The sequence below is a fragment of the Podarcis muralis genome, chromosome 7, assembly GCF_964188315.1.
Source record: "Podarcis muralis chromosome 7, rPodMur119.hap1.1, whole genome shotgun sequence".
Lineage (NCBI taxonomy): Eukaryota > Metazoa > Chordata > Lepidosauria > Squamata > Lacertidae > Podarcis > Podarcis muralis.
In genome coordinates, this window is record NC_135661.1 from 71,718,066 (window position 1) to 71,744,934 (window position 26,869).

The 26,869-nt window shown below is 45.1% G+C and overlaps 2 protein-coding genes across 2 annotated transcripts; one reads left to right on the forward strand and one right to left on the reverse strand.

Moving 5' to 3' along the window:
- Positions 1-7,731: 7,731 nt before the first annotated feature.
- On the reverse strand, positions 7,732-20,665 carry DNAJC8 (DnaJ heat shock protein family (Hsp40) member C8). Its single transcript, XM_028742731.2, has 9 exons — positions 20,519-20,665; positions 17,496-17,597; positions 16,212-16,268; positions 14,609-14,675; positions 14,287-14,381; positions 12,636-12,707; positions 11,475-11,566; positions 9,271-9,346; positions 7,732-8,507 (listed from the first exon to the last, which is right to left on the reverse strand). The coding sequence occupies exons 1-9, from the start codon at positions 20,585-20,587 to the stop codon at positions 8,385-8,387; spliced, it is 753 nt and encodes a 250-aa protein (XP_028598564.1). The 5' UTR covers positions 20,588-20,665; the 3' UTR covers positions 7,732-8,384.
- A 204-nt stretch (positions 20,666-20,869) lies between these two features.
- On the forward strand, positions 20,870-26,579 carry ATP5IF1 (ATP synthase inhibitory factor subunit 1). The gene is made up of 4 exons (XM_028742732.2): positions 20,870-20,961; positions 23,931-24,090; positions 24,209-24,321; positions 26,326-26,579. Exons 1-4 carry the CDS (start codon positions 20,885-20,887, stop codon positions 26,465-26,467), a joined length of 492 nt encoding a protein of 163 aa, XP_028598565.1. The 5' UTR covers positions 20,870-20,884; the 3' UTR covers positions 26,468-26,579.
- The last annotated feature ends 290 nt before the right edge of the window (positions 26,580-26,869 follow it).

Below are 26,869 nucleotides of genomic sequence, written 5' to 3' on the forward strand. Positions count from 1 at the left end.
ACAACTCAGGACCTACAGTCCCTTCCAACATAATTTGAGCAAGGACTCTTCATCAGAAAAACACCACACACCAGCTTCAGCTTGGGGGACCCCCATGTGATGTTAGCATTTCCCTTACAACTGTAGCATATTGCTTTATGACAGAAGGTAAAACAAACAAAGCACAGGTTATTATTTGCTACACTATCCACAAGTCGGCATACACCTTTGAGATTGGTCTTTCACTTTCCGGAATGTTTGTGTATGTAAAAAAGTTCCGACATTCTCCATCAAAAGCATCCGTGTGTTTTATTCCTTTTGCTAATTTCAGTTTCTGTGTTAATTTCCCCATGAGAGCTACTTTATCTGCCATGCTCTCTTGTACCAAGATGTTAGGATGGCTCCCTTGAAGTCCTTCCAAAACATGGTGATGATCATTATTACATCCTGCTACTAGCAGAAATCCAATTAGGACTTTGTCCTTCTGGTCCTGGTTTTACTTCAGAAACAAATTCAATAAAGCCAGCACTGGGGTAGCTCATTTTGAAAGGAGGGAACTCCTCACAAAGAATCATACAGAGTGCTCAAATTAAACCCCATCAAAAAAAACAACAAAAAACAACAAAAAACTTTCTGCCCTGTCATGACACCCACATCAACTCCCTGAGGAGGCCGATGATTCATAACACTCTGCCTAATGGTAGGGCTGGCCCTGAGCCCAGTACTGATTTGCAAAGTTGTGTTCCAATTCTGTGTTACAAGCAAGCCATCCCCTTAGAGAATATACAAGTATATATTGAAAAGGCTCTGGGAGTGATCCACTGGACATAGCATGAAAGGGTAAGTCAACATGCAGTTGCCTAATCCTGGAATACACCCAGGACGCTTATCATAGCAAACAGCTTCCTTCTCTGCAGAAGAATAACTGTGCAATAGCAATAAAAGTGACACCACCAAAGGTACTCTGTGTGTCATCCTGACACTTAAGTCCATGGTCCTCCTGCACGCAACCATCACCGCTGATGTGATGTGCAGAGGACAGGCACAGCAATTCCAGGCATGAAAATTCAATAGAGACCAGTTATGTACATTGGCTCCAGTCTTCTCAAGGCCACCAGGTCTGGCTCCAGCTTGAGCGGATCTTGATCAAAGTGTCCTCTATTGGGCTTGTTCCTCCTTGCAAACTTACCTTGCCTGCCCGTCTCTGCAGTGTTGGCTGGTCTGGATCTAGTGCCATCTTGGAGTTACGGACTGCACTCCTTGCTGAAATATGGGAGGTCCCCTCTGTATTGACATTCCACCAGCTTCTGAAGACATTCTTCCCTTGGGGCTGCTGGCCCACAACAGAGCATAATGTGGATTTGCATTGGCCTGTTTACCGTTAATATAGAGGCATCCCCATGATGGTCTCCCCTATCCCACCACTGTCCTGTGCCTTTTCCTCTTTAAATGTGGCATTTTTTTGATCCCTGGAAGAGTTTGTGCCAAGTAGAAGTCTACCAATGGCAATGCAGCGCTCTTGGCTTCCACTTCCTGTGGTGGGTACATATTGCTGTTCTGGGGGCCAGCAGAGATCAGCTCTCAGTGCAATCCTCTTGAGAGAGTGTTGACGTAAGGAGCAGTGAGTGGATCAAGGCTCAACTGCAGTTTCTTTGATGAAGTCCTTGAAATCTGAAGGTGATGGTAATGTGATCTTAGGTTGAGGAAATAGTGACAGAATGGCATCCAACAGTCCCTCAGGTTCAGGGGCCCTGCAGTAAATGGAGTCACCTGGGGTCTGCGCTGAGATCGAATCCCTCTTCCATTCTTCATCTTTCTTGGCACTTATAGCCTCATTCCTCAAGCATGGAGAGTTTGCCCCAGGAGCCCATGACATCAAGTCTCCTCAGACCCGGTCTAACATTCTAGCCTTGCTGTCAGTGGCGTAGCGTGGGTTGTCAGCACCCGGGGCAAGGCAAGTAATTTGCGCCCCCTAACCCTGAGTGAGCCAGGTAGGGGCAGAGAGCTGCGAGTGCGAGCGCGCCCCCCCCCCCCGATGTTGCGCCCGGTGCAGCCGGCCCCCCCTGCAGCCCCCACGCTACGCCACTGCTTGCTGTGGCGTTTGCCCTCCTAGATGACATCATGCTGGGTCATAAGGAAAGGGTTAAATGAGTGTGAAGTGATTGGCAAGTGGGAACCCAAGGGGAGGAGTTAGAGTTAGAGTGAGAGTTCGTGTTGTTAAGGAGTCAGTCGGGTGTTAGAGAAGAGAGAGGGAGGATAAGTCTGTGGGTTGGGATAGTTTGATGTGAGAGAATCTGTTAAGAGGAGTCAGATAGACAGTTGGGATAATCAGTTAGAAGTTATTAGGAAGGTATAGGCCGGTAAAGAAACTAAGATTAAGAAACTGACAAGAAAAATTATCTGAAACCATAAACTTGTTAATGCTTATAAAATAAACTTGTTTGGTTTAATGTTAACAACTGTCTGGACTCCATGTGTACCCGAGAGAAACGGGTTGGTGGCAGCGGAGAAGCAATCACAGTGGTGGCACAGGGATCAATAGACCGTCAAACGTCCGGGGACCCTGTGTGATCGCCACACTTGCTCTTATACCTTACACTCAACTGCTGTTACCACAGTTTGATGAATCAGGGGTTAATCTAAATTAAATGATGGATTTTCATAAACATTGCTGGTGGTCCACACCCTTCCGGTTAATGTGAAAAATGCTTGTAAAGTGACAACATAAACAGGAGGATTTCCACACTTTCTGGTCAAATTGTACATTTCCCAAGCAATGCTGGATCACGCGTGCAAATGGTCTGCAACGTTCCCTATTGATGCTAACAGTTGGTAGGCATTCTTGAAAGGTCAGTATTTGGAAGGATAAATCAGTTTAATGTGCTGGGATAGTATTCTGTTTTGATGGTTCTGTACGGAGATCTAATGCATTCCCCCCACTTTTTGGCATTATTTTTTATTGTTTTGCAACCAAAAGAGCTGTGTACATTCCCCATGCCTCTGTTTGCAGGAACTATCCCTTGTATTTATGCATATTAAACAGTAAACTCAATCTGACAGCTTCACAATCCAGGGAATACAAGCACCATCTTGTGATTATTTGAATATAATGACTCCTAGTTCCTTTAGGGTGGAGATGGAGAACCTGCAGGGTCCCCCCCCCCCCAGATGTGTCCTTCATTCCTGACCATTGACTTTGGGCTGATGGGAGTTGGCATCCAAGAACATCTGCATGACCAATGCTCAGGAATAATGGAAGTAATCATCAAAAAATATCCAGAGGGCCACAGGCTAGACCTCACCCTTGGTCTAGCAAATATCTTGCTGCAGGTCTGCAGAGCCCCAAACAGGGACTATCAGGGTAGGATGGGACAAGGGGAGGGCAGGAAGGCCATTTGGCCTGGAGCTTCAAGCTCAAGGTAAAGGGACCCCAGACCATTAGGTCCAGTCGTGACCGACTCTGGGGTTGCGACGCTCATCTCGCTTTATTGGCCAAGGGAGCCGGTGTACAGCTTCCGGGTCATGTGGCCAACATGACTAAGCCGCTTCTGGTGAACCAGAGCAGCGCACGGAAATGCCATTTACCTTCCCGCCAGAGCGGTACCTATTTATCTACTTGCACTTTGACGTGCTTTCGAACTGCTAGGTTGGCAGGAGCAGGGACCGAGCAACAGCAGCTCACGCCGTCGCGGGGATTCGAACCGCCGACCTTCTGATCGGCAAGTCCTAGGCTCTGTGGTTTAACCCACAGCGCCACCCACGTCCCACTTCAAGCTCAAAGGGGGTTTCAGATTTACACACACATTAATTTTTTTGCCATTGATAACGTTCACTGCGTGTTTTTATGCTCATTGGACCAAAATCTCTCACACAGCTTAAACATTCTTGCAGCTTGGAATTGCAAATTTAAGCAAAAAAGAGATGTGATTTGGCTGATTGGCATTCGTCTGTCTTGGGAGACAATGGAAGAATGTGCCTTTGAGGGTAAAGTCAAACCTTTGGAGAGTTACAGAGCCGGTTGTGGCTGTAGATGTCAGGCGTCAGGGAATCCGATCCACCCTCACCCCCCGGTAGGCAGCCAGGAACAGAAAGACAAGGGAAGCTCTTACCGAGGTCTTTTATTCAATATTCACAGAGAGAGGCTGAGAAATGCCGCCTCTTGGAGTAATGGCATTGCTCCAAGTAAACTCCACCCCACTACTCTCCTCAACCTTACGGTGGCCGCTTAGGGCCATTTGACTACGAGCCCTTTGCCATCCAACTTTCAATGCTTGCCGGGTTCTGGGAGAAGGGGGGTCTGGAATGCTTCCTAGTGATAACATGTCAGCCAGCTCTGCTTCCTCCCCCTTCCTTTCCCATGACTTCCCAACTCTGCTCGTCATCTACCTCTGAGCTGTGACCTTCCTCAAGCCACTGTTGTAAATCTATAGTACCACCTTCCTCTTCTCTGGAAGGTTCAGGAGGAGGGGGAGGCGGTATCCACCATTCCTCCTCTGTCCAGTCCAACATCGAGACCGATATGGGAGAGACATGTTTTGTTGCAGCTAGGGCAGATGAAGACATCTGGTTGTGCTGATGCAGATGTACCATGGTGTTTCTCCTCCTCCTCCCAGTGATCATTCCTTCTCTGGTCACTGCTGTGCATACACACCCGGACTGTCTGTCTCCAGGCACTGTGGTCATCTACAAAGGATTCCCACATGGCGGGGTTAATGTTGCCACCCTAGTAAGCAGCTAGGGAGAATGGGCAGCAGCCTTCACTTGCCTTGCCGTTCTTCTGGACAGTGATGGAGACTGAAACAGAGAAGGCCACTGGACACAGAGAGCATTTGACAAAGAGAGACGCCCAACCACTTGAGCAGAGGGCCCCCCAGATGTAAAGCCAGCAACACTCCACTATGAACTCCTTGGAACAAGAGCAGCACAGAAATAAAAGCAAACTGAAATATTGAGATCTGCCCCCACCCCTTCCTCAATTACGATGAGGGAGATTGTACTTGTTCAAGCCTTTTTGTGCATAAGAGTTTGGATTTGATATCCCGCTTTATCACTACCTGAAGGAGTCTCAAAGCGGCTAACATTCTCCTTTCCCTTCCTCCCCCACAACAAACACTCTGTGAGGTGAGTGAGGCTGAGAGAAGTGTGACTAGCCCAAGGTGACCCAGCAGCTGCATGTGGAGGAGCGGAGACTCGAACCCGGTTCACCAGATTACAAATCTACCGCTCTTAACCACTACACCACACTGGCTCTCCAGTGTGGCTTCTTCAGGCAGATTCATACCATAAACTTGAAGCACACAACTTCCACCAGTGAATTACAGGAATTGTAGTTTGTGAACAGTTCTGGAAATTGTAGCTCTCTGAGTAGAAAACTCCATTTCCCAGCATCCTTTGGAGGAAAGTCATGTGCTTTAAATGTGAGTTGAGGAACTGCCCTTCTTACGTTTCACATGGATGCTTCTTCTCCAGGCATTTGTGCTAATGTGTGGATTGCATAAGTTCAGCAGGAGAGGGAAGGGTGGCCGCTTTTGCGGTGTTGCAACAAGAGCTCTCACACATGCTCTGAAATCACCAGTTACTCAAGCTCTAGGGAGTTTCCCAAGACATTCGTAGCAAACCGGCGCATAAGAGTGTGCTGCTTTTTAAAGCTGGGATTTGTCAGAATGTTGCTGCTCATACAACTCAATGAGGTGTCATTAACGTAGCATCAAAGCAGCACTGTGGATTGGGGGGGGGGGTTACAGAAGCCCCCTCCCCCATCTCACACACAACACTTCAGCAAACCTAAATGGAGATAAGTCTGCTTTCGTTCCTTACTGCATTAAGGATGCTAGCAGCCAATTACCGTATTTTTTGCTCCGTAAGACACACATGTAAGGGGAAATGTGTGTGCGTCTTATGGAGCGAATGCAGGGGGGAGGCAGGCAGGAAAAGCCCCCGCGGCTCTTGCGGGCTTTTCTCCAGGAGGAAGAAGGGACTGATGTGGCCAGTCAGTCCCTTCTCCCTCCTGGTGGAAAAGCCCGCAGGAGCCGCACGCTCCTTGAAGGGTGCGCGGCTACTGTGGGCTTTTGCGGGAGATGGGGGAATTCCCCCACCTCGTAGAAAAGCAAGCAGAAGACATGCACCCTTTAAAGAGCGCGCCCCAAAGAGTAGTGGACAGGCTGCGCACACTGAGCTGCTCTTTGGGGCTGGGGGGGGAAAGGAAACCGGGCTTCCCCCGGCATCCCCGAGAATCTCTTGCTCCCTGAGCTGGGGAGAGAAATAATATTTTTTTCCTTGATTTCCCCCTCTGAAAACTAGGTGCACCCTATGGTCAGGTGCGCCTTATGGAGCGAAAAATACGGTAGTCTGGACAAAGCAAGGAAGCTGGATAATGATTTTTAAAGCAGAAGTTTCTGAACTACAATTCCTATCGTCCCTGATAGGATGTGGTCCAAAGGAAAGCAAGAGTTGCAAGCACGTGCTGTGTGCAGACAAACTTTCTTTTGTCTGTCCTGAATTTTCCAACATTCAGCTTCATTTGTTCTCCCCGAGTTCTACTGTCATGAGAAAGAGAGAAAAGCTTTTCTTTATCCACTTTCTCCGTGCCACACATCATTTTATATGGTTCCATGTCTCCTCTTCTCTGAACTAAAAAGCTCCAATTTTCTTATTTTTTCCTCATAAGGGACGCTAAACTAGAGGAACCTAAGCTGTGTACAGATGACCGACTCCCTGGAGGGGGGGTGGCACGTACTGTAAGTGTACATCTGCTTCTTCGCATGTTTGCTTATCAGGCATGGCCAAACTCGGCCCTCCAGCTGTTTTGGGACTACAATTCCCATCATCCCTGACCACTGGTCCTGTTAGCTAGGGATGATGGGAGTTGTAGTCCCAAAACAGCTGGAGGGCCAAGTTTGGCCATGTCTGGCTTATATGAAAGACTGAATCCCAGAATCAGAATAAGTGTGTCAGCTGAAGGTGATGTTACATCTTGGAGGCTTGCTAAAGCTGCACCCTGCGGGATACCTTCTTTGGAAATGTGCCCCATTTGTATAGACTGGCCTAAAATGCCTTAGGGTGTTTCCACTGAGGACTTCCTGTAGCAACATTCATGTTCAAAACTCATGCCTGCATTCATGCATGAAGTAAGAGGAAAGATTTCTGATGAAAGTGCCTGACTATACAGCCATGAAGACTGATATGCATGGCTGACAGCATGTAAACGGCTAGTTGGGTATTACCTGATGACTAAAACCCCTCACTCACAGCCCAATAACAAGAAGTGGTTTGCATGCTACAATCTTAGAATTTATTTCTTAAGAAATCACAAAGGCTTGCTGAATGGATGCACTCAGGAGAGCTGAACTCTAGTATGCTTGTGAGCAGCTGAGCCACAACCCCAAATGTGTTAGATCTACTTATGTGCTGCAAACTATTTATAGATGTCCTCTAGCGTGCGACTGTTGTTCTGGGGCGGAGCTGGAACTGCAGCCAACTGTCTGGTGTGTGAAACTTCCTCAGAAACCAGGGTTGAGGCCGCACTTGGCTGTGTTATACCTGAAAGGCACTGTCAGGCACTGCTAGTGCAGCATGTTGTACTCCTAGTTAGGGGAGCAGTTTGGTAAGCCATTCGGTACGTTGGGCAGTAGAGGCAACCTTCCACCAATGCTAGTTAAACAAATCAAATGCTGTTTCTTAAATGAGATTAAACGTTATTAGAGCAGGCAAATCTCACATTTCAGGAGCGACTTAAGCATCAACACCAAAAGGTTTTGGGTAAAAATTTATTTTACATACTGAACATTGCCACTAACTGAATATTCAATGCAAGACTTTTTATTTACAAGGGGCGGGGTCTGGTAGTCTAGTTGGCCAGTTAACTCATCTGCAATCCTGGAAGAAAGGAGTTGCCAAGCTGCAAGTCAGAGCTGGGGCGTAAGTTCAGCTCCATGCAGCTGAGTTGGGAACTTTTGCAAAGTCCAGCTATCCATCTCCATGGCAGGCTCCAATTTTCACTACTGACAGTGGAAACTGATGCAGACAGAAACATGACAACCGGCCTAGGTGAACAAGGGAGTCACCAGGCATCATATTCTCCAGCATCTGCCTTAGCTGGACACTCACAGGTTAGGCCTAACGACGATTTGAACAGCAACATCCTTGGAATACAGAACATTAAATTACAGGGGCTACGAGGAAATGCAAGAGGAGTTATGGTGGGGGTCTTCCTAAGTTAGCCAAGTGTTCTAAGTGCAGTAGGCTTGGCCCTGGACATCACATCATGAACCTCAGGGCAAATGGGCAGGAGACAGTAAATACTTTGACCAAGATTCAATCATACTGAAAAGAAAGATCCTACTGGAAAAGAAAGGGTTCAACGTGACGGTAATGGGATTGTCCGCTGGAGTCTGAAAAAGCCAGGCTCATTCACGCTGCTCCATCTTCACCTTGGGGGGCCTCAAGAAGGTTCTGTTTTTCTTCTCTTTCTTCCCTTTTGTATTTGCCTGGAAATTTCTCCAGCTGTCCACACGTCCATCCCGACTTTCCTACGTATGAGGAAGATGAGAGTGTAAACAAGAAGCAAGTGCCATGACGCCAGAGTGTCCTTTCCTGTTTATATCTAAAGGGAAGCGTTTCCTGAGACGCCTTTCAAGGAGCGCAAGTCGCCAGAAGGAGGGAAAGGGCCTCAGAGCACTAAAAGGGCGAGTGGGGGAAAGAGATTTTGTAGTAGTCTGTCTTAGCAACAACAGCTAGGGCTTGTGGGAAGAACAGAAAAGCCATATTACAAGCAGGGGGGGATGTATGGGGAGGAACCACAGCTCAGTGGCAGAGCACACGCTCTGGAGTCAAAGGCTCTAGTTTCAGTACATGCTATCTCAAGTTAACAGGATTTCAGCTACCAGGGATGGGAAAGGGGCATCAGGCTAAGAATTTGGAAGGCCACTGCCAGGCGCGACAGCTTCAAATGCAAAAGAAAAACTAAACTATACGGTTTTTGAGGCACCCTGGTGGGTGTTTCTTTGCTTCTAGAATTAATATCTGAATCTGCAGGGAATGCTGGGAGTATCCAGAACAAAGCTGTGCACTTTGGTAAAAGGGGCAGTATATGTAGGTAGGCATGCGTACATACATACATACATACACACATATGTATAATAGCCCTTTCAACACAAGCCTTGCAGCACAATCCTAAGCACATTTGCTCACAAGTCTGACTGAATTCAGTGGGACTTACTAGAGAATAAGTGCGCTTTGAGATTAGACTGCTAAAATGCTGATAGGACAGCCAAAGCTGCAAATAACAATTACCTCAAAATTCTTCTGCCACTCTCGCTCACGCTTGGCTTTCTCTTGAGCCTCTATTTCTTCTTCTCTCTGCCGCTTCCTATAATAAGAGCCAAGGAGAAAAATTAGCACTGCATTCCCTGTGAGTAAAATGGTGCTGGGGAACGGGGGCCAGGACTAGATTAAGGATCAGCGCTGGTCAGCAAGGAGACAGGATGAGTTAAGGGAGATCAGCTGGATGTTTCCCTCGACAAGGATACATGAGACAGAACAGATGGGAGAAATCTGGGAAAGGAATCCTATTTGTGTATATGACTCCCATCATCCCTGGCCATTGGCCATGCTGGCTGGGGCTGGTGGAAGTCGAGAGCCCAACAACATCTAGAGAGTCAGATTCCTCAATATGTCCACATCTCTATGCTATGACCATCCATGTACCTCCTCACCACCACCTTTTAAATTTAAGTATGTGCCTCTGAAAAGGAAACAGCGTATTACCCATAACAAACCCTTGGCAGAGGACAGGGTACGAATTTAGCAAATATTACATTAGGCTTCTATATGGCAAGCCACCCACACAGTCTTGGATAAAGCCTTTTGGAACAGCTTGTTCCTGCTATAAGATGACACTTTTGAAAATGGGTTGAAATCTGGCATATTTAACACTTGCTGCAATGAAAAGGGCCTTGGGTGCTGAGTGCCGGGGCCCAAAATAAAATGCAGGACTTGGATCCGCCCAGAGGCACTTAGTACAAAAATAAACCCGGCTTCAGAGCAAAGAAAAGGGCAGAAAGCACATTAACTGGATCTCTCAGCCTACAAGCCTTGTAAAACAAAGACTGCCACCTGGAGCTCCAATCTCGATATTACAACGCAAGAGCTCTTTTCCTCATATACCTAAATTATGTATTTTCTCCTAGTCATCCTAGATTATTACTTTTTCCAGTACATGAGACACACTGCAACCCACCTCATCACCTTGCGAATAACTTATGTAGTGCAATACTCTTTCTCCTACAAAACTTAAGTCTGCGGTATAAGTGGGCAGAGCACTGGTTTGGGGCATGTATTAGGGTGAATTCAAATCCCTGCTCCACAATACAGCTCAGAGGGTTGCATAAGACAAGTATCAATCTCTTAATGTAACATACATCATGTGCTAAACAAAACATCTTGTGGCAACTTAAATAATAAGGGATTTATTGTGGTATGGGCTCATGCACACAAGCATAGATTTATTTATTTTATAATAGTGGGACAAATGCCTGTAAAAGACAAGAGTACAAGTTTGTGGTTACAAGTACAAGTAAAGGTTAAATCTATACAAGGTACCACAGTCACCATCAGCAATAGGTAGAAAAATGAATCCTAATCAAAACAATATCCTAGTTTTGGCATATTTTATCTTGGAAGATTTATGAACCACTCACATTATAGCATGCTATGCTATCACCTATTTACAGCTGTCCATAAATGGTCACCATGACTGCCTTGTATACGTTTAAGCTTTCTGTAGAATTGTGTTGTATTTCTTGGCCATTTTTTCAATTTCAAACACAAAGATAGGTGTATGTGTGTGATATATATTTATATACACACACAAGAAAAAAGTAAACTCAGGGTAACAGTTCATGCATCTGATGAAGTAGGTTCTAGACCACACATGCTTATTACACAACAACAAGATGTATTGGGGTTCTTTTTAAGGTGTCAAAAGCTTCTTTGTTATGTTTCTTGCAAAAGATTTAACATAGCTGTCTCTCTGGGAGGATGTGTAAAGCTACTCATTGGGTTAAGCCAGGGATCAGCAAACTTTTTCAGCAGGGTCCACTGTCCCTCAGACCTTGTGGGGCACTGGACTAAATTTTTTGGGGGGAAGGGAATGAACGAATTTCTATGCCCCACAAATAACGCAGAGATGCATTTTGAATAAAAGGACACATTCTACTCATGTAAAAACACGCTGATTCCTGGACTGTCCGTGAGCCGGATTTAGAAGGTGATTGGGCCGGATCTGGCCCCTGGGCCTTAGTTTGCCCACCCATGGGTTAAGCATTATAAAAATGCTTAATAAAATAGCATTTCCCTCCCCCTAAGTACCCCTGAGGCTACTTTTGGAAAACTCCAACAACTCAGATTTCAGATGCTGCCTACATGCTCCACGATTCCTAACTACATGGGCTTCAAGAAAAGCAACACCAAACACAATACCCCACTACTTCTCTTACCTTTCATGCATTTCTTTTGCTTCTCTTTCTTTCCTTTTAATTTCGAGTTCTGCAAAGAGCTTCATTGTCTGTTTGTACACCGCTTGTTTGAACTGTAAGAAACACAGGTTTAGCACTCATACCAAGGGCCCAGCTGCAATGTAACCTTTCATTTAATAACCCCTGGGCCTGGAAAAATGCAATGAAAAGCTTTATACAAAACTCCTTCCCCCATCCCCCTCCGCAGGACTGCATGCACCCAAAAATGACACTGCAGCACACACTAGTTGGACACTTCAGAGGCCGGGACATGAAATACTACATCTTCTACCAGCCCATCACGCCGCTAGAACATTCCAGAATAATCTTTCAAATGTTTATACAAGACACCACCCTGTAGTAAAGTTCTTAAGAATGGAATTCTTTTTGAGTTTGGGAAAGGTAACAGAGGCTGCAATCTCTGAGTAGACATGGTTAAGGCTGTCTCGTAAAACTGCAGTGGAAAGCAGTAAATCTCAGCACACAACAGTAAAATGAGGACCAAATAATGAAAAGGAAGGGAGAGCGAGCAGGGACTTCGCATATATATATATATATATATATATATATATATATATATGGAATACTTCCATATTACCTGCTAGCCGAGGTTTCCCAAGCAGGTCACAGTATATTTAAAACACGGTAAAACAGACCGGGCCCAGCATCATCAGCAGCCTGAGACAGCTGTAGTACCCAAGCAACCTGACAGTGTCCCCACCTTCAAACCCTCCCCAGCACACCAAGTGGCTGGGTATGAGTGAGCAGGTGGTAAGCATATTGGCATTAAGAGAATAATGGCAACTAGGCCATACATATCAGGCACCAGGTCTGGGAGTGCTGTCATTCAGATGTCCCTCAAGTAGCACTGTGGGGGAATTTAAATAGCAACAGCCTGGCTGTCCAGCACTCATAAGAGTGATGTTGCATCCCACCACCTGTCAAGCCTACTGGGGGCCCACAAATGTAAGAGGGGACCCAAAAGGCACTCAAGAGACACTGAGGAGGTTTACAAGCCTCCAGCCTCAAGGCCTCAGATGTTCCAAGATGTGAATTGCTCCCAAATCATAAAGCAACGAGGTACACCCCAGGCCTGGGAGAACCCAGCCCTGCCAACCAAGTATATCCTGCTAGTCAACTTACTACTTCTTGATCATCTTCTTCTATGTTGGTTGGCCTGCCTTCTTTCTTTAACTGTTTCTTTTTCTCTTTTGCCTAAAAAGGTATCACAGGTAAGGAGCACAGAAATCTTACAGAGTCTGAACTGCACCAGGCTTGTTATCACTTCTGCGGCTCATTCCAACAGCCACAAGATCAATCAGCACAGGCACTGATGTCATGGGCCCCGAGTGAAAACAGATTTCCGAATTTGTTTACTTTTTACTGTCTGGATATCCAAGTTAAAAATATAAAAATGCAGGTACAAGGAGACATGATCAGCGATAATGCTACAGCTACTTCCAATACTACATGTTTTTTTTTAAAAAGAAAAGTTCACAGTTATCCTGGCTAAAAGGAGGCTTAGCTAAAAAGACTGCAAGTTGAACACTCTGTAACTTTCTCCTACTTCCCACATATATGTCATTATAGTCAGGCCCTCTCAGAAGTCTATAGAGTCCCGGGCCACCTCCAGCTTTTGGGACCCCTAGCCATAATAATAATAATAATAATAAAAAAATGATGACATATATGGGGAGGGAGATATAGAAAAGAGCTGGTGGTTGGTCGGCTTGATAGTCACCTGATCTTAAGAGAACATGCTGATCTGTCTAATCTTGTGCCATCAAGAACTGATATCTTTTTATTCATATCCATAAGTTACAGTTCTTTAACATGGCAAAATATTTATCAGTTAACAAACAAACACATCTCATCACTAATTTGCTTAAAAATACATCTCTAAGCTGAGTGTGTGTCACATCTGTGTGTGATGCACATTTAAAAAAATTCCAAACGCCAAAGAAATGAAAAGCATCTAAAATTCAGGCACAGGCCAAATGCATCCCCCCCCCCCCCTGGATTCACCCTGATTATGATACAGGATTCCAGTTCAGTCCCAAACAGTTTCCCATTTGCTTTTAACAGAGCTCACTTTCTAGCTCTGCAATATTCTGCTTTTGGGGTTGGAGACAAAGGAGAGGAGTGAGGAATTTAGACAAGGATGGGAAATTAGGCAGCATTCTAATCCCTCTCTAAGCTCCTCACCCATCACATACTCAAAGGTAAAGTGGCACAGCAAGAATTCAATCTAATTCAACAGCAAGAATGTGAGCTATGCGGGAGCAGAGGGCTCTGAAGGGATATAGTCTAGCCAAACTAAAGCACTGAACACATGAAAATGTTTAAACAATTTAACATAATCCACTCAAGCTTGTGTCTGGGATGGTATATGACAGAAAGTATCATAATAAATCAATCTTATCTCCCGTCAGCAAAAAAGTTTCTTACATTTTTTCCCTAGCAGAATTTTAATAAGACGGCTTCAAAATAAGTTTAAATGAGCTATTAGATTTCATCTGCACAATAATTAACATTCATCAAATTCCAAGCACCAACAGTTATATTTGGTATGCCGTTCCCATTTATAGTATTTCAGTTCTAGTTATATTTGCAGAAAATCAAAATCATGGTTGAATAAAATATAGAAAAGCTCTGTTCTAACCTGAACTATGATGAGGAAACACTTTAGCTCTCGGCAAACATAAAATTGCACCCCCTCCCTAGGCACCAAGCTCAGTCGCTTAATCCCCTCCCTCAAATCAGAGGCTAGCTGTCACACACCCACGGTACTTACAATGTGCTCTACATATTCCTTTCCAGCCTGTATCACGTCCAAGGCCCTCTTCTTTTGTTCCTGGTCCAGCAACAACTTGTATGCTTTGTCGACAGCTGACAAACCAAACATTTCTATCAGCACACTCAACATAACTTGAATGGTCTACACTGCTTATGCGATCAGAGCTTGAGAAAACACTAAGCCGTGTTTATTTCCAGAGATCCAACAGAGCAGCAGTAGGCAGCTCTCTTTCCAAGCTCTAGCATCAAACCCAACCGCATTCATTTGGTGCAATGCTAGCATCTGGAGCTTTGGAAACACAGGAAAATCAGTGAGGTACCTTCAAATGCCTTCTGTGCCCTTTCAGGATCGTCTTGGTTTTTGTCGGGATGCACCAATATGGATAACTGTAAAAGACAGAGTAAAAATGTACTTTTATCAAAAGGTGTGCTGTTCTCACAGGGCTACCCGTAACAGAATGCTCTGCATTGGCTTCTCTGCCTTGTTTATTAATAAAATGGCATCAAACATTTGCCACTCATTCTCCTCTTTTTGGAATAAGCCCTTCATCTGAATTCCCAGGACTCCCCAATCTCAGCAAAGCAGCTGAGTAGATCAAATGAAGAAACCCACCCTAAATAACTACGGATTTGTGGACCTTAGTACTGTGTATCTTTTCACAGATATTCAGTTAGGGCAAACTAATTTCCTAGAGGGCCCTCAAATCTTGCTCCCCTGAAATTTATTCAAACTGTGAATAACAAAACAACACCAAAGTGCTCACATCTGTGATTTCACAGTGCAAGACCAGGACTTGTTACCTGGTACAAAATTTGGCATTTTGAGAGTCTCAGCTTCAATTTCAAATAAAACAAAACAACAACACACAGCTTGCATACTATTTAGCTGGAAGAGAAAGCTTGCAAAAATGAGTAGTCTCTGATGCAACCTTAGTCAGAACTGAACTTCCAGTGCTCAAGGAGTTATGGTGGGGATGGGGCTTCAGGGTTACTTGCACAGTCCCAACCCATGACACATGGCACATCCCAAACCAATACAGTGGTACCTTGGTTCTCAAACACCTTGGTACTCAAACAACTTGGAACCCAAACACTGCAAACCTGGAAGTAACTGTTCCAGTTTGTGAACTTTTTTCAGAAGCTGAACGTGCTCCGTTTTGAGTGTCATGCTTCTGATTTGAGTGTTACACTTCCGATTTGAGTTCCACACTTCCGTTTTGAGTGTTATGCTGAGGTCTGTCTGTATTTGCTCAATATTGTGTTTTTTTGTTTTGTTTTTGAGCCTCTTTTTCTGTTTTTGTGACTGTGTGGAACCCAGTTCAGCTACTGATTGATTAATTGTGTGACTGCAGTACACAGTTTATTGCTTTCATTTTATGGATCAGTGGTCTCGTTAGATAGTAAAATTCATGTTAAATTGCTGTTTTAGGGGTTGTTTTTAAAAGTCTGGAACAGATTAATCCATTTCCATTACTTTATATGGGAAAGTATGCCTTGGATTTGGAACGCTTTGGTTTTGGAACGGACTTCCGGAACGGATTAAATTTGAGAACCAAGATACCACTGTAGTAGTAAAAATAAATAAACCGTTAAATAACTAGTTCTCTAACAAATACTCTGGCTAGGCATGTGTATATGAACATACAGAATGCCTAGTAATCAGTAGGACATGAAACCAAATTTGGGTATAATTATGCCACCAAGAATACATTCTGGGAAAACAAACCCCAAGTTTTTCTGGGGAAAGCTCATATCCAACTTCAAAGCCATTGTTTCTCTTCAAATACTAGGGAAGAACACTTTTCCTCCTACTTCTGCCATATCCCTGCTAAATTGTCTTTGAAGGAGAAGTACTTTCCCCTCTCCTCACGTGATTTACTCCAAGGCTCTTTATATTACAAAAATAACAACAAAGGCATGTACCTGACGGAATCTCTTCTTTATCTCCTCATCTGTAACTTCAGGGTCCAACTGCAACACCTGGAAGAGACCAAATTAACATCATCAAAAGCAGCTACATTCTGAGCCTTTCTGCAATCCGGAAACTAAAACTTTATTCAAACAGAAGGGTTCAAACAGAACATAAAACTTTATTCAACAGAAGGGTTACATTCCAGTAGACAAGGCTGTGATAACATGTCATGCCAAAACTCATGCTCGTTCCCAAGCTTACATCTTTGGTTATGCAACTGGATCTAGGCCTGTGTGTGCCTAAATGAGCATTTCTTCTTTGGTACACTGACTGAGAAACTGACAGAAGTGGCTTCCTTGAAAGAGGACTGCCTCAGAAAATCCTATATACAAATAAACTCGTTTTTCAGATGATGACAGATAAGTAGCCCACATCTTCCATGTATAAGAGGTAGACACCAATAGGCTCAGAAAGCAATGTTTGCAAAAATATAAAACCTTGGGACAGGGGGCTTAGGTGAAAAAGTTCCCAAACAGCCCAGTGACCACTGAATGTTCACTGGCTATGGATGTGTGTGTGTGTGGAAAGCCAGGGCAGAGCGGAGAATGGAATGGAGTATCCTGGAAAACAGGATGGCTGGCAGGCGCAAAGAATAAGTTGTAATAAAAAAAATTAAAGGTATAAGAGTGGGACAGAGACAGTATTAAATTAAAAGCATTTGCAGATGACGTGATATCTGTAAAACCAATAGAGTCAATCCCAAAAGTATTACAAGAGATTTAAAAAACTGGAGATGTAGCAAATCTTAAGATTAATAAAGACAAAACCAAACTCATGGTAAAAAATATGAATGATGAGAGTTAAAATAAATTACAAGATGTGTCAGGTCTAAAGACTGAAAGGAAGGTTAAGTATCTAGGTGTATGGTTAACAGCAAATAATATAAATCTGCATAAAGATAATTATGTAAAAACCTGGGAAGATATTAAAAGAAATTTGCAAATTTAGGACAGGAGTAAGTCGAGTTTTGAAATGTTAAAATGATTGTAAAACTATTGAAATGTGTATATCTGAAAATCAGAAATAAAACATCTGAACAAGAGCACTCTACACTGCAACACTTTGTTGCAGGTACCCTTTGCAGGTGCAAACTGAAGAGACAAGTATGACATTGCAGTTTCCATCTGCCTTAAAGAAAGTGCTAGCTATGAACTGAGCATGACTGTCAATCACACAATAAACAAATTAACAGCAGTAAAAAAAAATCGTATTAATGAAAATGTGCTTGGACTTACCTCAAACGGATTCAGGTTGAAATAGGATGATCCAGGTCTAGTAAGCCTCTCAATCTGGTTTTTTGAAGTTAGAACAGAGTCCCGCTTTTCTATTTGTTTCACCTGCAGAAATTAAACAGCCATCAATTATTAGAACTGTACATTGTTAAAACATAAGTTGAAAGGAACACCTGTAAATAAAGGTTATCTTCAGAGCCCAAGAGCAAAGCATAATTATGGGTTGGATTCAGAGATGCACTCAGAGAGGTGCTGCTCATGCTGGGAGGAGTGGAAAGCAATTTTGACTGATCCCTCCTCCTCCAGCAAGCCCCTGCCGCCTGAACAGCTGTCCTGGAGGGTCAGGAGACCTTTGCAGCAACATGAGAGGCAGTATGGGGTACTTCAGGGAAAACTGGTACAAACTGTCTTCCCTGTCCCTTCCTCAAAACAAATTACATTGCTGTAAAAAAATATTTTCCAGATGTGTGAATAATATATAGTGGATGCCAGAGCCATATTTATAGTGCAACAGGTTTCAAAATAAAGGAGATGAATACTGGTTTGTGAATTCAGTGATATAGTATAGGCCAGGGGTCTGCAACCCGCGGCTCCGGAGCCGCATGTGGCTCTTTTACACCTTTGCCACGGCTCCGGGACAGATACTAGCAAGGGGAGGAGGTGCATTGTGCGCCCCGACACTCCCCACTGTGGTGGGCGCTGTACTGGCTGTGACATCGCATGGGGGCGGTGCGTGCGTTAGTCATGCACCGTCCCGACATCACCTTCCCGCCCGCTACATTGTAAGGGGCATGTACGCTGGTCACTGCATTGAAAGGGGGCATGTACGCTGGTCACTGTTTTGAAGGGGAGTGAAGAACACACACACACACACACACAAAGGTAACTTGTTAATTTAACGTTTATTTCTATGAGGAGGAGTAATTCTGAGGGGTCAAACAAAGAAATTATAAAAAAGTGACAAAAAAGTTATTTTTATAATGACGAGTTTTGCGGCTCCCAGTTTTTTTTTTCTTCGGAAACAGGTCCAAGTGGCTCTTTTTGTCTAAAAGGTTGCAGACCCCTGGTATAGGCTTTCTTTTCAGTGTATATATTATTATCATTATTTCATCCTGCTCTTACATGGGGTTCCAAGAGGTCTCCCATTAAAGGAGCTAACCAGGTCTACCACACCTGCTTGGCTTCTACAATGTTACAGCATCAGGTGCTGCCAAATGACTAACTGAACCATGGTATAGACATTTATTATAATGAAGGCTGATATTCTCTGAATGACGATTTATGTGCCCGATACCAGTTTCTGCATTTGCACATTGCAATCATATGGTACAATCCTGCACCAAGTAAGTGCCAGTACTCAAACATGTGGATCGGACTGTGAGGTATCAAATTCCAGAGGGCACACAACTGCAGCTGCATTAATTATTCCAGGTGTGCACCGACAACTGTTAGTCACTTAGAAGACTATACACAGGATGGATACATTAAACCAGGCATCCCCAACCTTCAGCCCTCCAATTGTTTATTATGAATAATAATAACGCCATGCACACAGCGCCGATTTACGTATAAGCTAAACAAGCCATACAGCTTAGGACCCCACTCTCTTGGGGGCCCCAAAAAATGTAAAGGAAAAAAACTGGACGTAATTTCCAAAATACAAGATAAAAAACAAATAAAACCTACATACAGCAACAGTCTTTTGTGTTGTGTAGGCTCCTATGATGCAAGTAATGGGCCCCGCCTGCTAGCCTGCTCCCTAATATATCACTGGGTGCTCATTTCTATATATAGGGTGACTATATTCTGCATCTCCTGCCAACCTAGCAGTTCGAAAGTACGTCAAAGTGCAAGTAGATAAATAGGTACCGCTCTGGTGGGAAGGTAAACAGCGTTTCCGTGCGCTGCTCTGGTTCGCCAGAAGCGGCTTAGTCATGCTGGCCACATGACACGGAAGCTGTATGCCAGCTCCCTCAGCCAATAAAGCGAGATGAGCGCCGCAACCCCAGATTCGGTCACAACTGGACCTAGTGGTCAGGGGTCCCTTTACCTTTACATTCTGCATGGACTGGTTTCATGGCAACATGTGCACATAGCTTTAGATATCTATTAGGTCCATAAATTACCATATAGCATATATTTAACACACAGTGGCGCTGTGGGTAAAAGCCTCAGCGCCTAGGGCTTGTCGATCGAAAGGTCGGCGTTTCGAATCCCCGCGGCGGGGTGCGCTCCCGTTGTTCGGTCCCAGCGCCTGCCAACCTAGCAGTTCGAAAGCACTCCCGGGTGCAAGTAGATAAATAGGGACCGCTTACTAGCGGGAAGGTAAACGGCGTTTCCGTGTGTGGCTCTGGCTCACCAGAGCAGCGATGTCACGCTGGCCAGGTGACCCGGAAGTGTCTCCGGACAGCGCTGGCCCCCGGCCTCTTGAGTGAGATGGGCGCACAACCCTAGAGTCTGTCAAGACTGGCCCGTACGGGCAGGGGTACCTTTACCTTTTTATATATTCAACATAAAAAACAGCGACCATTTGTTGTTGACAAAGGACAGCTGGACATATAAGGGCCCCATTACCTCCAGTAGCTTAGGAGCTCATCAAACCTAAATCCGGCCCTGCATGCACACCAGATGAGGAATGGGTCCCTCTGCCCCCTCCTTCACCATTAAAGACCCTCCCCGGGGTCCCCGCAAAAACACCACATTGGCAACCCCAGGCAGCCATTGCCAGGACAGTCGAGGGGGGGGGGTGGTTCAAGAGAGGCTCTGAGGAGCCGCCGATGCTCTAGTCATGCACCCCGGAGTAACACCCGATAAATGGGCCCCTCCGCCCCAGGAAGCGGGGGGAGGGGGGAGGGGGGAAAGACAGAGGGAAAGGCCCTCGACCGGTCCCAAAGGAAGAGGCCAGGAGGGGAGGGAGCGCCTTGTTGATCTCCCCCCGCGGCCTAGCCAGCGCCAAGGCCCGAGGAGGGCGAGGGAAAGCGGGGGGCTCGAAGCGCAAGGGGGGAAGGGGCCCAGGGACTCCGCACCTCCGTGTAGAAAGTGAGAAACGCCTCCTCGGCGCCGCGGCCCGCCTCTCGCTCCGCCGGGGTCGCCATCTCTCGCGCCACGTGACCCTCCGCTCGACCTTCCCACGTGATACGGACCCCCTTTCCCCTCCCTCCTCGGTTGAAGCCGCCGACACGTGACCGGCAGCTGCTCGCCTTGCCTCGGAGGGGACGGGAGGGGCTCTTAAAGGGCCAGTGCGCGGTTGCAGCGGCTGTCAGCGCGTCTTATGTTGCAGGTCTCTTGCCACCGGCAGCAGGTGTGCTGTAGCAACCAACGGGGCTAAGCGACATGGCAGCTTTCCCCCGCCCCCTCCACAAGGGACGTTGTTAGCCTGCCCTTCTGAGCTTATGGTCAGTTCTCCCTCTCTCCTTCCGCCTGCCTCACAACAACCCTGTGAGGTGGGTTCCATTCAAATCCTTATCAGGTCAGTGCTACTGGTGCACACACACACACACATATTCCAAGTTTGGGGCAAGTACTCCTGGGTGAGAGAATTCCAGCAGAGAAAGTCACAAAATAGGCAATATAGGCTGTGGAAATATAGGCTGTTAGCCCTTCCAAGTGAGTTGTAAAATGTCCCTCTTCCCCCACGCAGGAAAAGGCCACACGTTTGGCAAGTTACAAATTGCTTTACTTACCACCAAACCCTTCAAAGGTCTGGTTCATGTGCTTTTCCATACATCAGTCAGAAGCAGTACAGTGGTACCTCGGGTTACATACACTTCAGGTTACAGACTCTGCTAACCCAGAAATAGTACCTTGGGTTAAGAACTTTGCTTCAGGGTGAGAACAGAAATTGTGCGGCAGCGGTGAGGGGCCCCATTAGCTAAAGTGGTACCTCAGGTTAAGAACAGTTTCAGGTTAAGAACGGACCTCTGGAACGAATTAAGTACTTAACCCGAGGTACCACTGTAAAACCTTTTTTTTTGTTACAAAGTAGTGAAAGTTTCTAAATTATTGGTATAGGAACACAAGAATGGCTGGTGAGAGCAATGTGGCTGAGCTGGAGCAAACCAGCTCAAAGTTCTTCACACACTGAGTTTCTTGGGTAGACTAAGGGGGGAGACAACACAAATGCTTAATTTGCCTATTTGCTCCCACCAAACTAAAGGGAAGTGACATAGATAAGCCTGCCAAGACAACTTAGTTTATGGTACTACTGTGGTTCAATTTAGGTAAGCATAAAGTATTGAGCACACGAGTGCAAACATTCTAACTTCACATACACATGAGCTGGTAAAAGATAACCCCAATATCTGGAAAAGATATTGGGGACATTTGGATAGCTCAAATGAAAATGTCAATGCAGTATGCAGCTGCTGTGAAAAAGTGGATTTCTTGCTAAGAAAAACCAAGAGGCATTACTGTAGTTCAATGATACATTCAGCCAGGCAAACGTTCCTGAGAAGGGTGCAGAGCAGAGGCAGTATGCAATATGGCTTGGGTTGAGTGTCTGTTAGAGAAACTAGGAAAGGTGGGTGCTTTTGTTAAGCCTTATAAATAAGATGAAATATTATGCACAGTTCTGGTCATTGTATCTCCAAAAGGATATTGCACTGTTGGAAAAAGCGAAGAAAAGGCAACCAGAATGATTGGTAGGACAGAGCCACTCCCTTATGAGAAAAAAGTTACATCTGGGATTATTTAGTTGGGAAAAAGACAAGTAAGGGGAGTATATGAGAGAGGTTTATAAAATTATGTATGGTATGGAGAAAGTAGATAGACATTTTTCTCACTCTTTCATAACCTAGAACCTGGGGCTATCCAATGAAGCTGAATGGTGGAAGATTCAGGACAGACAGAATGATGTACTTCTTCTGGATAGCTCAGTTGGTTAGACCATGGTGCTGATAACACCAAGGTTGCAGGTTCGATCCCTGTATGGACCAGCTGCATATTCCTGCATTGCAGAGGGTTGGACTAGATGATCCTCAGGGTCCCTTCCAACTCTACAGTTCTATGATTCTATGATTCACACGGTATGTTTTTAAATGATGGAGTTTGCTTCCATGAGAAGTGGTGATGCTTTCCAATTTGAACAGCTTGAAAAGAGGTGTAATCCAGTTAATGTCATCAGTGCCTTCTAGTCATGTAGGATGTACTACCTACAGATTGAATTGGCTTTTATGTTTTTGTTTTTACTCTGCTTTGGTCTATGGACTAATGCAATCTAGCTCTTTTTATGAATTGGCTTGCAACCTGCATTTTATATGTCTGCAGTGGTACCTCGGGTTACAGACGCTTCAGGTTACAGACTCCGCTAACCCAGAAATAGTGCATCAGGTTAAGAATTTTGCTTCAGGATGAGAACAGAAATCGTGCGGCAGCAGTGAGGGGTCCCATTAGCTAAAGTGGTACCTCAGATTAAGAACGGTTTCAGGTTAAGAACGGACCTCCGGAACGAATTAAGTTCTTAACCCGAGGTACCACTGTACTCATAAGTAAATTCCATTGAGGCCTACTCTATTCCCAGCTCAAGAATGGAAAGCAAAATACTGGTGGACAACAAAAGAGGTTTAAAGCCACTCTCAAGGCAAAAGAAAAGCAGTATAAGCACCGAAAATTGGGAAACACTGGCCTGTGAGCACTCCAATTGCAGAATAGCTTCTACCCAAGGCATCATGGATTTTGAAGCACAAATATTGGATGAAAGGGAGAAATGAGCAAAGAGGACGTCTGGCAAATCCTCACTGTGATCAATTCCCACCTGGAAACCTATGTCCCCACTGTGGAAGGACGTGTGGATCCAGAATTGGCCTCCACAGTCATGTAGGGACACGCTGCTAAAACTGCATTTATGGAAGGCAATCTTACTCGGCTACTAGTGATTGCCAAGGATGCCTAGTATTACTGAGTTCAAGGCACGTGTGTTGGGGATGGCATTATGTCTGTGTAGCCCCAGTACTTTTTTCTGGGGGTACGCATACCCCTAAACATTTTGTGAATCTAAGTTTGGCCTCATTGAGGGGCAGCATTTCAATATGAGTAGGAAAATGAGTGTGTCCCTAAACATTTTTTAAGAAAAAAAGCACTGTGCAACCCTATTCAGAACGAATGCCTACTGAGTGTTACTTCCAGATAAACGTGCGCAGAACTGTAGCCTGAAGAGTCTCTCCTATCAATACATTCCTCCTTCGGCGAACTGGCCCAGAATAGCTTACACCACCAAGACACAAAAAAACCACACACGAGCCTTCCATGATGCCGGAAGTTCAGAATGTGAGCGTCTGTCGCCTTTCTTCCCCTCTACCTTTCATATCTCTATGATTTCGCCTTCCTCCCTTTCCACTTCCGCATGACCTTCAGGGCGAAACGTCGATTGGTCCGCTTTGTCTCGCTCCTTCGCCCTGATTGGCCCTTGCTTTACTTTCCCCCCTCATTTCCGGTTCCCAGACAGGAAGGCGCATCATCAGATTTTGCTGGGGCTGGTTCCACGCCCCTCGACAAGGGCAGACTTGAGATGGCTGCGGTGGGTTCCGTCCTGAGGTGCGGTTTTCGAGGAGCCCTGGCGTTGCCCCAGCAACAGCGGGCCTGGAGCTCTGGCGCCGACCAGGTACTGGGCTGGGGTGAGGTGGGCAGCGGAGGGCTTCGGGGCCGCGGCTGGAAGAGGGAAGCGAATCTGGAGCCTGATCCTCCTTTTCTCCCCTTGTTCCCCCTCTTCCCTCCCTCAGCTGGGCGAGCTGGGCAAAGGTGCTGGGAAGGGCGGCGGCGGAGGCGGCACCGTCCGTGAAGCTGGCGGGGCCTTTGGGAAGCGGGAAGCCGCCATGGAGGAGCGCTACTTCAGGTACGTTGCCCCTTGCATGTCGACGTCTTTCCTCCCTCCACCCCCGCCATCCTATCTGCTGCCAAAATGTGCTGGTGGAAGCGTAACGCCTAGTTCTGGGTCGTAACTACGTAGTGGCTACTAAAAGACGGATCTGCAACTTATACTTTGGGATTTTTGGATATAGTTTTTGGGAGAGGAGGCGTTCGTAGGATTTGTTCAGCTCCTCTCTCTCTTTCCTTTGGCCTTGTGTGCCAAAATAAACTGGCGAATTATTTTAGGTTCGTGGATTATTATTTTAGTCGATTGTGTTATTTACCAGAGTGTTTTGTGTTAATGTTTTTTTCTTACCATGTTTTTGCCACTTAAAATGCAGGACATACATTTATTAAAGGAAATAACTGTCCCTTTCATTCTCCCCTACTTTTGGTGACTTGGTGGTGGAAGCAAAATAATGGGCTTTTTTTTTTTTACACACACAAAACAGTGACTTTGCTTTATGTACATTTTGAACTCTGCACAGAAATGCCGTAAGCTCCAGTCCCTGAATTGTACGGACATTTAGCCCCATTAGATCACATTTTTGCTCTGTTTGTGTGAATGAGCTACTTGCCCCTCTATTAAGAATAGCACTTCACTCATCTGATGTTGGATATAGATTATAAAAGCTTATACCACAATAAACAAATTTGGTTATTGTACTATTTTTTTCTTTTAGTGTTTGTTCTTTTCTTCTTAGAGTTAAATTGAAACATAAATCACGGTGGTTCATCTTTCTCTTCTTCCCCTGCCCCAGTCTTTAAGGAGATGGGCTGCGGTGGAAATGTGATTTGATGTAGAAAAATAGCAGAAGGGGGAAGATTGAGTCATTCTAATTTTTTTGACCTCACAAAATAGTCATCATTTCAGGGCTTTTATAACAGACAATTTATTGTAATATGTAGCTTGGCATGTGGCTGTAGTAGTCGCAAGCATCCTTAGAGGCCTACTTAACTCAGTGGAACTTGTTTAGGAGTAAATGTGGAAGGAATGCTTAGTCTGTTTACTCCATTGAAGATACTTAATGACAGGTACTATCTTAGATAGTATCTTTTAGTTAACCAAAAGCCAGTGCAGTATACTTGTTACACTAGAGAATTGGACTAGGAAGACCCAACACTATTATTTCTCAACCTAAGGTGTTAGATTGTGATGGGAAAGAACCATACATAGTGGCTTGAGCTCCTTGAAGGAAAGGCAGAATATTAATGTAGTAATAGTAAATATTACAGGAATCAAACTCTGTGGCAAACCTTGGAAAACAGCAGTTGCTTAACTGCCTACCTTATGGTTTGTTTTGTGCCCTCTGAATGAGCTGGACTATTTTTATTATATTGCTGTATCGGCTGACTGGAGTGTATGGGGTGTTAAAGGAGGGGTAGTACCTCTAGTGGTTGACACCAACACTGTGCTCCTTCTGGGGTAGGTTGTCCATCTTTGGTCCCCACCATGCACTCAGTTATCTGTGACTCCTATAAACTGTCAGCATGCAACAGCAGACACAGCCCTGGAAACAGCTTCAACTGGTCAGCTAAACCAGGTGAGGGTAGCCAATGAGTCTCAAACCCTCAGTGGGTTATGGACTTCCCCTGCATGCGAAGACAGGCTCTGGCAGATAGGGCATACAAGACGTTTAGAGTACCTCAGCAAGACCAAGAGGGAGGTTTTGTTGTCTGGGCAGCCCAGGTTCTCTATACACACAGCCCAGGCTTCCGCCCTGGAGAAATTACATTGGTGTTGTTAATGCAGCGCAATCCATTGTCTCTCAAGATAGACAGATGCCAACAAGTATCTGCTGAATATGGGTGAAGGTGTGAAATGGTGAGGCTGCACCTACAATTGTACACATCTAATAGCCTTGCTAAGGTTGCGTATGTACATGGGGGATACACTGTACTGCCCTATCTTTTGTGCATTGTCTTTAGCTGAAACTTGAATGATTAGCTGTGTTAATCTGCACTATTAATTCATACCATACTATTGCAGGGAGAAAGAGAGAGAACAGTTGGCAGAATTGAAAAAACATCATGAAGATGAAATACAACATCAGAAGAAAGAAATAGAGCGCCTGCAGAAGGAAATTGAACGTCATAAGTACAAGCTCAAGAAGCTTACTGATGATGATTAAGTAAATTCCGTCCTTATTGGTGTGAGATGTATCTGGCATTGCTTTAAAAATGGTGTCTGCCGACATCCAAGGTCTTGCTCTTATCACAGTGTGAAATAAACAACTCACTCTCTTCCTGGTCAGTTTTTTCTTACTTAGCAGCATATCTAGCCATAATTATGTCTACTGAATCTTCCCCGTGCCCCAGGGTGAGATGGCAGGGGGTTACATTGAAGATTGCTAGCAAAGTCTCACATTGAGGAGCAATTTGGGATGTAATGATTGCATTACCAAACCATTTTTCTTACTGTTTTGTGCACCTTTTTCTTGTAACTGTTGGCAAATAAAAGACTCCCTTTGCATTAGTCGGGGAGTAGTAATAACTGGTCACTTGCTACTACATCAGGAGTGGGAAACATGTGC

Coding starts and splice junctions, on each gene's coding strand:
- DNAJC8 (XM_028742731.2), bottom strand. CDS start 20,587: ATGGCGACCCCGGCGGAGCGAGAGGCGGGCCGCGGCGCCGAGGAGGCG. Junction 11,567..12,635: donor AAGAAGATGATCAAGAAGTA/GTAAGTTGACTA, acceptor TGTTTCTTACAG/TTCAAACAAGCGGTGTACAA. Junction 9,347..11,474: donor GCAAAAGAAATGCATGAAAG/GTAAGAGAAGTA, acceptor CTCTTATTATAG/GAAGCGGCAGAGAGAAGAAG.
- ATP5IF1 (XM_028742732.2), top strand. CDS start 20,885: ATGGTCAGTTCTCCCTCTCTCCTTCCGCCTGCCTCACAACAACCCTGT. Junction 20,962..23,930: donor TCCATTCAAATCCTTATCAG/GTCAGTGCTACT, acceptor TCCGGTTCCCAG/ACAGGAAGGCGCATCATCAG. Junction 24,322..26,325: donor ATGGAGGAGCGCTACTTCAG/GTACGTTGCCCC, acceptor ATACTATTGCAG/GGAGAAAGAGAGAGAACAGT.